The 13,408-nt window shown below is 38.3% G+C and overlaps 1 protein-coding gene across 2 annotated transcripts in view; it reads left to right on the plus strand.

The window, feature by feature from the left end:
• LIMK1 (LIM domain kinase 1) overlaps positions 1-13,408 on the plus strand; it is a 76,134-nt gene that overhangs the window by 16,997 nt on the left and 45,729 nt on the right. Inside the window, exon 2 of one of the 2 annotated variants that reach the window (XM_075196631.1) lies at positions 5,689-5,785. In XM_075196631.1, the coding sequence (XP_075052732.1) occupies positions 5,689-5,785 (97 nt within the window). Of the gene's footprint in view, positions 1-5,688; positions 5,786-12,345; positions 12,466-13,408 lie in introns of those variants that run through there. The other variant, XM_075196632.1, reaches the window with a different exon arrangement.

A 13,408-nucleotide genomic window follows, 5' to 3' on the forward strand; every position in this document is an offset into this window, starting at 1 on the left:
TCAGCCGTATCATTTGTACTCACTAAAGGACTAGTGTATATGCGACTGATAGTGATGACTGTCACGACAGTACACGTATGCACGCCACTAGCTAGCACAGAACATCTGTATGCAAGTAAGATAGGCTATAAAGACACATTGTTTATAGTGCATAATTGCCTACTCTCCCGGAATTTCTGGGAGGCTTCTGAATTTCGGGGAGTCCTCCCTGACCTCCAGAAGAGTAGGCATCCTCCTGGACCGCAAAATGCAGTGAAATGTGGAATTTCCTAGCAGGGGCCATGGTGAGGCATAGACGTCACCACAACCCCTCCTACCTCCTGTCACATGAGCTCTGGAATCTGTGGCCATGTGTATGTTAGGGAATTTAGAAATTTAGACTGTAAGCTCCAATGGGGCAGGGACTGATGTGAATGAGGTCTCTGAACAGCGCTGCGAAATCAGTGACGCTATATAAATAAATGATGATGATGAAATATGATATACAGCACGCATTAAAAAAATCATTATCTATGTAGATAATATAACAAAAATAATATTTGAAATTTAATATTTATATAAATGATTATGTTGATATCAGTAGTTATTTTATTTCATGATTATTATTTTTTTTAATGTGTTGGTGTGACCTTTTATTGTGTTTATACTGCAGTCTCTGTGTCTAAGTACGGCAAGTACTTCCACCCAGATTTAAATCGAAACGTATCTTGAGATTTGAATACGGTCGGAACTATGCACAAGTTCTGTGCTCTTAAAAATGCAAGTTATGTGCAAGTCGCATTTGGACTTGAATCAGGCCCTCAGTGGTTCTCCCACAAAGTGCAAGAAACACAGTTAAACAACACAGTGGAACAAACATTGAACAACATATAAAGATATCCAGAAATAATGTTCACCTACCACATTCTGACTCTGCGCCTCCTCCCTAACTGCCCTGGACATTGTAACTAGGTATATTTACCTTTCTTTTTTTCTCTCTACATTTCCGAAATGTATTTGTCTCTGTTTCTTTCCCTTTATTTTTAAATCCCAATGTTTAATATATTGCTTTTATTACTATCCTTTCATGACGTTGTCTTTAGAACTAAATGACCCTTCACACTCCCTGCAAAACACCCCTTTGTCCACATTGCCCCCTCATTAATCCACTGCCCTCTAGTTAACACTATTTTTTCCTATTTGTATTCATTAACTGTAACATCCTCAACCTGTCACCAGCATATAAAAGGTTTCCCATCTTACAATGGACTTTTTTTATTGCTCTCTCTCTCTCTCTGCTTCTATTAGCTGGCGATATATCACCTAATCCAGCTCCTCTCACATCTCCCACATCCCACATACACATATATCAGAACACTGCCAAAATCCAGCAAACCTCAAGCACATCTCTTTCAAAGTCCTTTATATGTTCCGTATGGAAAGCACACTCTGTTTGTAACAACCTCTTCTACTCAAATAACCTCAACCTTCATCATCATCATCATCATCATCATCATTTATATAGCCCCAGCAAATTCCGTAGCGCTTTACAATTGGGAACAAACATTAATAAAACAATAGTGGGTAATACATACAGACAGTGAGGTAAGAGAACCCTGCTCACAAGCTTACAGTCTATGGGACCTTCTGGCAATAACAGAAACATGGCTTACTCAATCAGAGACTGTCTCACCTGCAGCCCTTTCACATGGTGGCCTCCATTTCACACAAACCTCCAGACCTGGAAGCAGACAGGAAGGTGGGTTTGGGCTATTCCTTTCCCTGCATTGCACATTTAGAGCTCTATCAAATGTCCTATCACTTATGTTCACATCTTTTGATGTACATGCTATCCCATTATCTATGGATTCTCTATGCCTGTTGCTGTGATCTGCTGGACAACGCCAGCATCCCAATTGTTAATCCACATTCCACATGTGCCTCCAAACTACTCTCTCTAAGGCTGGATACACACTACAGGAAATTTCTCCGAAGGGACATCTTTAACAATTTTACCAATGACAGAAAATAAAAGTTCCAATCAGCAGCTGATTCACGTATACACACGATACACGTTTTACGCGATTTACCTTCAGATCTGTGCTCTTCATCTGTCATAGCCATCGGCTGAAAAGATTGTGACTGCACACTCCATAGAGATCTATGGACACTGCCGGTCGTGAGTACATACACACTGTAGAATTGGAACGACATTGTTCCATCGTTGAGTATGGTACTGAGTGCTTGTGACCATTATTTGTCTCTCATGCCAGTATACGTTGTTCATTATTATTTATTATTTTATGAGCCACAGTCCAGGACACTAGCTGTTTGTATATATTTTTTATTTATTTGTTCCTGATTGTTAAAACTTTACTTTATGTTATCCATCAAGCCACTTATACAATATTAATAATTTTAGAATACCAATTGTAAAGGGATTGTACTGTAGACCTGTGTGGTAGTGAGATACCACACACAATACTAAAAGGTTTATCTTCTTGAAACCCATTCTGTCTGATTGCTTTCAAAACCAGCAATTGCCATTTAGCACCATGTTTGTGCATCACCCATTTAACTATAGTTCCGTGTCTGAGTGAACAAGTGTTGATTCTGGTTTTTAATTATAGAACAAGAGTCTTGCACTGAGTGGGGGTGAGAGATTCAAAGTATTAGAACAGAGCAGTGAAAAGATTAAATCCTAAAGTTTTTAAATAAACTTGGGGAGAGGATGAGAGGGAGTCGAAGAGTTTAATCTTTTGTATATGTCTTGTATATTTCACTTTATGCTACTTAAATGCTGTTTATGGTTTTTTTAATGGCAGAAAATCTTCTAAGCTTATAAATACATGGTCTTCATAATAATAATTACTAGGGAAACCCGGCGGTAACCTCCTTAAATGAAACTGAAATGTAATGACTAAATTACTTTAGTAACAGAATTAAATATGTTTTTTATACACTATATTCTAGCCCCACAGTCATCACTTGCCTGTTGAGTATCGAGGATATAAAGTTGGTCGTAGCTTGCATTAACTGCAGTATCTGGATGCAAGCTTCCTATTAAATGATGTACAACACCATGGGGTAAATGTATCAATCTGCGGGTTCTTCAACACCCGCGTGTTCAGCCTCTTCTGCGATTACATTTCAAGCGGCGCTGCATTGTAAAGGGAAGTTAACCCTTTACAATGCAGCGCCGCTTGAAATGTAATCGCGGAAGAGGCTGAACACGCGGGTTTTGAAGAACCCGCAGATTGATACATTTACCCCCATGTATTTTAAAGGTGTGTGGTCCGTGTCCAGATAACTGAGTAATATTAACTTTGAAAGATACAAAGCCAAATGCAGAGTTGTCACTGAGGATATTATGGAGATAATGAGTATGTAATTTAAGAGTATATGTCATAAACAGTTAAAAACTGCTAAATATGGTGGAACAACCACATCAGCAACAAAACCTTTCCATTGTGACAGCAGTCTGAAAAATGACCGTTAATCTCCTCTAACAAAAATTGTAGGGAACCACAGTTCACACATTGCACGTCCATAGGACCCAAAGACTATTATTGTGGCAAATACGTCATGTCCAATGCAAACGGCATATCATTTTTTTTTATTATATGTTGATTGTGACAATAATTGACTTTAAGATCTTTTAACTGCACGCTCTGGGCGACCTGTATGGGTTCCACCACGTCGGCGGCTTCGAGGGCGGCCTCTTGACATGTTTGTTGTAAACAAAGCAAGGATAAGTGTATAATGAAATAACACAGCAGTCCGTGATTGAGGTCCCCTTAAGACGCGTTGATATATGTGACTGCAAATTACTGTGACAGTTTTCAGTCCACCCACCAGGTCACATGTTCCAGGTCACCCAGCATGGCTGCAAATAATTGTCACAGTTTCCAGACTGCCCAGCTGGTCACATGTTCTAGTCCACCCAGCAGGGGCACAGGGAGAGTTCACTAACTGTCACAGTTTTCAGAGCAACCAGCAGGTGCACAGGTGTATTGCCAGCTGTCACATTTTCCAGAGGACAATGGTAATGTCTACACATAGTTGTAAATGGTGGGCAGATGTTTTACAAAATAACTCCGAAATTATGCAACCCATTACAGCTCCAATATTTTTCTGCAAATCTACAGACCAAGACCTTTAATTTGGTATATAATGTTGACACAATGGCATCATAGAAATAAGTCACTCATAAAAGTCGTACATATGCTATTAATATATAGATATACCATACTAAGATGTCATGAAATGGGGTGCTACTGGATTGAGAACTTTTTAATTGATACCCGTTTCTCACCGTTTAATGTATTTTTTGAACCTTGACCCAGTCTAAGTATATACACCAGAGCATCGGTGTATTATGTGTATTATTATTTCAGGTACATTTTGCCCTTGCTATTACCTGCAATATTGTATTATGTATTAGAAATAGAAATAATATTGCCATATTGTGTGAAAATAACAGGACAGCAGAAGTAATTTTTCTTGTGTTAGCTAAGGTAATTACCATTTGTCTGAAATTCCCATTGTTATGAGGTGTGGTGTAGACCTGGTTTGTAATCAGAACAATGTCTGAGTAACTTGACTTCTAGATGATATACTATGTGCCTCCACAGTGATGTACTGCCTGAAATAGCACTGGGAAATGTATTAATATGTATCAATATAAATGTTATTGTGTCAAAATGTATCACAGACTCAGATTGTGTAATGTTGCAGATGCAATGTGTCAAATGTCTTGTTGTTTCATGCAAGCGTGAAGCGTGTATCCAGCCAAATAGCTAATTGAGTCAAGCCATTCCATTGTATAATCAAGGTAACAGAGACAGTATGTCTAACAGATAAAGTATCCACTGTTAGACCCCTGCTGTAAGTGGGAGGATTGAGACATTTGACCCAAGAGAGCTATTCTAACTTAGAGGATCCTGGTGTACAAGACATCAGCGTAAAGGACATAGTAACTGTCTAAGGTAGTGGTAATATCGCGTGAGGATAATCTGAGATTATTACTTTGGAGTGGAGACTGCAAGAGGCTGCTGGAGGATACATGCTACCATTACCGTGTATCTTGTGAATGTCTTGTGGTGCTGTGCTGTCGTAATAAAGCCTTATTTTGGATATACTTTGGACTACCCAAGTGAATTGAATCCCACAGAGGGTAACTGCCATCACAGCTAAGGGTGGTATCCTCACATAAGACCTGATCTAACTCCAGGGGGTAAATGTATCAAGCTGAGAGTTTTCCGGCGGGTTTGAAAAGTGGAGATGTTGCCTATAGCAACCAATCAGATTCTACCTATCACTTTATAGAATGTACTAAATAAATGATAGCAAGAGTCTGATTTTTTTTTCAAACCCGCCGGAAAACTCTCAGCTTGATACATTTACCCACAGATATAACAATCTGTATATAGTAGTAAGGGAACCATTTGGTGTTAATTGTCCCATTAAATTAATCATTTTCTTTAAGTTAAATCAAATCTGCTAAAAAAAAACCCTAAAAAGTAGTCATTCTTCATTTTGACCTGTTTTTTCCCATTTAGATGTATGCTTACATAAACTACCATGCACATTATATAGATATAAGTGATTAAAGCTGTTTAAACACAGGTTTCTCATCATTTTGGAGCTTAATTAAAAGTTTTGTATTTGACCCTGTTAACATTATTTTATTCTCTTCCCTCCCCCCAGGTAATGAGCTGCCGGTGTGTACCAGTTGTGGACTCAGCATCTATGATGGACGCTATCTGCAGGCCTTGGCCTCTGACTGGCATGCAGACTGTTTCCGGTATGTCTGACTTTCCTCACTGTATAGGCTGTGGTTGTAAACTGAAGGTGCACTAACAACATATTTATACATTTTACCATATGATTTAACTAACGGAGTTATTAAGATATATATTTATATGAACATTTGTATTATATTATGTTACACTGACTGCTACAGAGAGCAGTTAAACAGCCAATCTGAAGCACCGCCATTGTCATTGTTGTCTTCTTTTGCATGTGTGTGCTGAACATTCCTTCCCCCGCCTCCATCTGTACCACTCCACTTCTTTTGCAGCTTGTCATTCATTGGTTCCCTGTCCTTTATTGCTGTGCTCTGCAACCTTTTCTCACCCCCGGCACACCTAAGCCCTTCCCAGAATTCTGCAGAACACCAAAAGCAAAAATATACAAAAAAAAGCAGGAATTACAAAGTGCATACAGAGAGAGGTTACATGGCTGCACATTAAGAGAGCAGTGTAGAAAAATGTGTATGTATTTTAGCAAGTATTATGTTGAAACACTCCTTAATTCTCAAGCAGGCTAGGCATGATTCTTTTATTAACCTTTCAAATATCTTCCTATTGTCACATGTCACACATTTCTTAGTGTAAGTTCTCTTAGGAGATAAGTGTTTTTTTCCGTGGCATTGAAAAGTGCTGTGTGCACAATATTTTATTTAAACATTTGACATACCTTGATAGTTTAGGAGAAAATCCCTAAAAGATTGGATGTGATTGGTTTTCCAGTGGGGGTGTGATTGCTACATATATCAGATCCTGTTGAAAGCTTGGCTGCAGCCAGAGACGCATCTGATGTTGCACCTCTTACAAGTATATTGTGTGTGGACTCTCCAGGACACAGGGGGTATGGGCGACTTTCAGATTCAAAATGTCTCAGGAACAGTTTGTAACACTGATTCTGCAATCAGAGGAAGGAGGCGTCCCACTTAGTGCACACCGCCGGGAGCATCGGAAAGAGGTAAAAGAGAGGAGGTGGGGAACAGCAGGGGAGGGACGGATCAGCCCAGAGCTGACCCGTGAGGCACAGCTAGTAAGGTGGCTGGATCCTGGTGAGGAACCAGCCACCAGGAAGTGGCTAATCCGCCCCTGAGCCCCTTCGCCACGTGCCCTGGTGCCTTGCACTGGCCACACCGCCTGTGGTTCCGCCACTTGTGCGTGCGGCACACTTAGCAACATCCAGTGGCACATCAGTGTGCTGCGACACACCGGTTGCAGAGCACTGCTTTATACAGTTAGATCTGTTTCTCCCCATCGGTGATAGAGTTTGCTCTTTCTGATGACCATGCTGCTATTGCATGCTGTTTCTTTTGGCTCCTGACTTTGGATTGTTTTTTGATTCCTCTTGACTGCTGCCTGTCCTGACCGTGGCTAGTTACTGGAATAATCGCTTGCTGCTGCCTGTCCTGACCTTCAGCTAGTTTCTGTATTTTCTCTAATTGCTGACTATTTTTTTGCCCATGGCCAGCTTTTGATATATACTTTCTAGCCTGATCTTAGGCTGTTTTCTGTGTACATTCTACCTGTTGTCTGTCCCATGGTCTTGAAGGACCGTTTGTAACGCTGCTGTGTCTGCTACACTACCGTTTCAGTCTACTCCTGAATATCTTGTTGTCAACCGTACTAGTCTTCAGTATTTCCTCACAGACACTGCACATAGTTCCTACTACTGTGAGTTATGCCCTGGGGACATTTGAGTGTGGATACTATAGGTGAAGACCTCACCTAGACAGCTCTATGAAGTTATTTAGTGTCTGGTGTCCATCCTAACAGAGAGGGAGAAGAAAATGGATCGGGGCAGATGTACTTCCAAGGACCACTTGTGGTTGCCTCCTGTGTGTAAACAAAATATTGTCTCCCACATAAATATATTGTACCCAAAGACAGAACATAAAAAAGACATATTCACACTGAAGACAAGTCAGATTAAGAAAGAAATAGTGTGGGGTGAGTGTCCCTTTAAAAAAAATATTGACTGATTTGTTCTTTCTATATAATGAAAGATTTTAATAGTCTTTGGATTTCCATGAAAGTGATCATAGTAGAGTAACATCCCTCAAATCACATGCTACAAAATAGAAAAGAAGTGATGTGATATGTTTTATAGTGAATTATATGAAAGTCCAAGCAAAATTCACAAGTGAAAGCTCATAATAGAGGATCTTGGGAAACTTTTCAAGCTAAGTCCCCACTCAATTATCAACTGTCTCTCCCAATATATTTAGCTTTTGTGGCGGCTGCAATCTTACCACTTATTCCGTCTAATATTCTATACAACTAGGTGTAAAATACATGACACCTGTAGGATTAGACGTCATGTAAATGTTGCAGAAAAGCTAAAACAATAATATTAGTGTCAATAGACAAAATTAAATGGTATCATATTCTTGTGTTCTTATGTTATTCGAAGGAGCTGCAAACCTTCAGACAATTGCTCATTTGTATGATGCTTGTTAAACAGCGCAGACGTCCTTTGACAATGTTAGTATTGCACAAGACTGTAAAGCAGCACTTAAACAAATGAATGACGCTGCAGCTTTCTGCAAACACAGGTTATAGTCCTGAGCGATATGGGGAGTCTTTCAAATTCATGTTATGAATTCCTTTTGCAGTGATATAAGCCTTCATACAAGGGGAGGATTGTGTCATTGGACCTGTTTGTTGATTTAATTGAATATGTGTGTGTTTATCAATCTAATTTAGAGACCATATTAAAATGAATTGCACCCAGGAATTTATTTTATTTATTAGTATTTATTTATATAGCGCCAACAAACTCCACATTGCTTTACAATTGGGGGAAAATATAATAATAAGAACAAGAGTCAGTATTAACAGATCGGCAGAGGAGTTAAAGGGTCCAAGCTAGGAGTTTGGTACACGAGATAAAGTGTCACATAGTGGATATTGTTCCAGCCAAATTCCAATGGCAAAATGTGCTCAATGGGGCTATATGCTCCATAATTATAGAATTATAGAAGAGATGTGTGTTGATGCAATTTTTTAATGACCTTTTATGTTAGTAAAAGTATTTTATATTGTATTCAGTGAACTAATGTAGGGGCTGAGCAGAAAAGCAGTACAATAATGTTTTATGAGGAAAATTATGGGTTAAAGTCTGGTTAGGGGAAGGCCAATAAAAAGGGAGTTGCAATAGACAATGCAGGAGATAATGAGTACACAAATTAAAATGTTTATATTGTCTTGTGTGAGATACTTTGGAAATGTTTCTTCGATGTATGTAACAGGATTTGGATACAGATTGGATGTGGGGAACAAACGACAATTCTGAGCAAAGGATGACACCTAGTTATCAAGGATGTTACTAGTTGTACAAGAGAAAGCGGTATAGATAGAGAAGAACAGAGGGCCTAGGAGCCTTGTGTAATTGTCTAAACATGAAAGCGAAACAGATTCAAAATATTTCAGTAATTTAGAGGAGAGTCCAGGTGGTACTGGAGGTGGATCCAAAGAAAACAACACTGAAAGAGTGATTTGATAGGAAGGATGAGCACCATGATAGGATAGTGTCCTGTAGAATTAGGGTATGTAACCTTTATATAAAAAATAGAGAAGTCTCTGTGGAGTGTTTGGAATGACTGAAAAGGGTTCAATAGATGTGTTAGACAAGAAAGCATGTGAGGCAAGTGCATGCATGCTCCTCCAAGAAGCTTGGAGGTACATGGGACAATTATCTGAGACAGAGTTTGGGTCAGAATTAGTTTGGCTCAAAACAAGAGTAATAATTGCATGCTTGAATAATGATGGAAAGATTCCATTAGAGAGGGAGATTAAAGATTTTAGGTAAGGCTGGGATGAGCACAAGAGACATCAAGTCAACTAATTTGTGAAGGGATAGAGTAAAGTGGACAGGTTGTAAAGTGGGATGTGAGATGAAATGAAGAGAGGGTGCATGAAAGCAATTTAGCTGTTTCCCCCTAAATACCTTTTTCCCCAATATCCCTGCAAACCTTGGGAATAAAGCCTACAAAAGAGCTGGCCCACCGTGGAGTCTAGTGCATCCAGTTGGACCTGCTGTTTTACACATTGTTGTAGCTGAGTAACTAGACATTCACATTTGTCTATCTGACTGTGATCATTTTGAAATTAGCTTGTCATTACTCTCCTCTAAATTATTGAAATATTTTGTTTTCCTTTCATGTTTAGACAATTACATGGGCATTATAAACAGTGTAAGGAAAGCTACAGAGACAGATTAAAAAGGTAGATAACAAAAAGGTAATTATATTTGGGACAAATGGCTACATGACATAATAATTGCTTTCAATGCACTGTTCTAAAAAATGTGACTATAATGATAATCAGTATAGTTTTATAGTGCTACCACAGATCTCATAGAGCAGCATTTTGTACTTCATACCCAATTCACAGTGATACAATGTTCTACCCTACATTTTCCAAGTGCAGTAACTTGGGCTGTATTACATAACTGTTGGTAAAGGCTTTTTTTATCATTAATTATTTAAATGAACCCAGGCAAATACAGTAACAAGCTAAGTGAGGAAAATGAGGGCATACTATTTTCTCATAGTGAAAAGATGTTCAGGGTTTAGTATTTCATTATTGTTGACAACTATCTGGTAATTGTGAAACAGCTATACTGTCATTGTTGTTTAAAGTGTACCCAATACACAGTGAAAGCAGACATTTTTTGTGTGAACCAAGATTCATGAGAAGGCAGCCTATCAATTCACTAGGAATCAGTAACTATAGAAAGAAGACAGAAGTAACTGAGATCGGAAGAGTAAGAATGAATTGATTAATATAGTTAGATTCTGGAAAACAGGTTTACAACTGACTTACAGATAGAACATATTTTATTTTGTCATTCGGCGCTATCCTGCAACCACCACCGCAGAAAGGACTCTTGTGATCCCCTTGCAATAGCTTCCCTGTGAACTCCATTGTAGTGTGGAGTGGTTAAATGTAAATGGCGCAACTGAGCTTGATTGCACTTTCATCTTAATGAAACATGTTCCATCTGCTGGACACCTTCATGCCCTAAGGCAGCATAAACTTTACAGCCTTGAATAAAGCAATAGCTTCCTTACATGTCCTCTTTATTTGAAACATAAACCAGTTGAAGCAATCTTTACCCTTGCTTATAGTAATCACTGTATGGCTAAGCTTTCACATAAGTACATTTTTTCAGAAATCATTTCTCTTAGCAAAGAAATATCTTTAATAAGACATTTCTTTTAGTACAGATGATTGTCATAACTGATCTTTTCCTCAGGTGTCTAGGATCAGTCTCTTATCCCAAATCTTCTTTTTGCACAGCACATAATGATCTTTACTGCAGAGACAGATCTATCATTATGCAAAATCTAAAAATATAATTACAGCACAGGTGTGCAGGGGCTAGACATGCCAGATGACTAAACCTAATACAGAATGTGTAATGAGTAGGTTATATGTGGGTGCTCCTGTGTTTTGCCTAATTTTGATATACAATATTTTCAACTTGAGTGATGCTTTAAGTCAGTGTGGCCTGCTGATTCCTTATGGAAAGAGAGAGAGATAAGAGATTAAATGAAAGTACACCTGCCCATAACAATTATGGAGCCCCTGATCATTTTGATCCTTTCCCTGCCTTTCCTTGAGATAAAACTTCAAGCAAAGGTTCAGTACTCTATGGTCTGTACTCTATGGTCTGTACTCTATGGTCTGTACTCTATGGTACGTACTCTATGACTATGAGCCGCATGCAGGTTTGGATCAAAGCGTTATGGTGGTTAATATAAAGATTCAGTATTCCATTAGTTCTGTCCATCAGACTCTCTGATTGTAGAGGAAATGTGCACCCCTAGGTATCTTCACTCCCAGTCACTTCAGAACAACTGTTAGTAGAGAGAGAGAGAGAACTTTTATAGTAAACCTCTACACCTGTTTTACTCTGGTTTTCTAACAAGTGGGTGATAAACATTGAACTGGGTATTCCCAGTTACTGCAAGTCAGAAGATCACCTGTAGATGGTATTGTAACTGTTATTGTGCTGTATAAACCAATTTAATAGGAACTACAATAAGTAGCAGAACTGTATACTGGTGGTGGGGTGGTGCAGTGCTCTTCTTACTGGAGAATTACAACAATGCACAGCACAATGTCGCATGGCTTGCATGTCACGTGACTGGCACCAAGACAACATGGTCGTGACGTATGGGACTTCAGGAGCAGCATGATTTAATACTGGCAGCATGTTTGAATTCTTCTGGGCCCAGAAGATTACAATTACTAGTGTTCCCCCATGCCCCCATCCTATGTGCAGCCCAGGCTATAAATGTTACATGTCTATGGTAAAACACACCTAAAACCACCTGTGGGTATTTTGCGTGTAAGAACAAAAATTTAATTCAATGGTAAAAATTGAGGATTCCCATGACAAATTCTAGTAGCTGTAATTCATCATTCCCCAGAATGTAATCAGACATCTGATCATTGTGTTTGCAGCAGGCTCTGCGGAAGTCGGATACTCTGCTGATTTTGTGTGGGGTGTGTTGTCTCTGCTGGTAAAACAGCTGTGCGTTCAGAACTTCCTGTTCCTCTATATTACTCACAGAGGGGGGCTGGAGAAACTAAACAGGGGATAGGCACAGGGTTGACAACTGTGAGAACCAGCTGCATGGAGAATGGAGCAGAAGCAACAGACTGTAAAGAGACAGTAAGTTTGTCAGTATAACTTTGATGTATGAAAAGGAAAGTGTTTCTTGTACAAATACTGAGTCTTGAGGATGCTACATTTTTATTGAGAACTGCAAAACTTAATTATAGCCAATATGTACTGTTGACATTTTTTGTATAAGTAGTATTAGTATTATCGCCTAAAATTCACCACCGTTTCTGAGGTGATACCTATATAGATCACAACGCAGGGCAGAAAATAAATAGTTTTTCTGTCTTCTAGATTTGTGTGACTGACACCTAAATTCAACATTATTTTATCCATCCCCGAATTTCATTGTGGTTTTCAGCAAACAAAAAGATTGATTTTTGCTAAGTAAGTTTCTATGTAAATTAATTTGTTTGCTACCTTTTTATAATCTAGATTTGCTTTCATTTCATCAGGAAATGAATGAAATTTTGGCATTATTTTCTGCCCAGAGCTGCATTATATAATTAGATTTATCTGCTTAAACAATCGTGACTTCAAGTTTATTTAGGAAAGTAAAACCCAGACACACATTACAGATATATATAGTAGATATACTAATATATATGAATAATTGTGGTTTCATGTTTATTTAAGAAAGTAAAACCCAGACACACATTACAGATATATATAGTAAATATACTAATATATTTGAATAGTTGTGACTTCATGTTGCATTTAAGAAAGTAAAACCCAGATACACATTACAGATACATATAGTAGATATATAATATATATGACTAATTGTGACTTCATGTTGTATTTAAGAAAGTAAAACCCAGACACACATTACATATATATATATAAAGTAGATATATAATATACGTGAATAATTGTGGTTTCATGTTCATTTAAGAAAGTAAAACCCAGACACACATCAGATATATATAGTAGATATATAATATATATGAATAATTGTGGTTGCATGTTTATTTTAGAAAGTAAAATCAAGACA

Source organism: Mixophyes fleayi, chromosome 2, assembly GCF_038048845.1.
Source record: "Mixophyes fleayi isolate aMixFle1 chromosome 2, aMixFle1.hap1, whole genome shotgun sequence".
Taxonomy (NCBI): Eukaryota; Metazoa; Chordata; class Amphibia; order Anura; family Limnodynastidae; genus Mixophyes; species Mixophyes fleayi.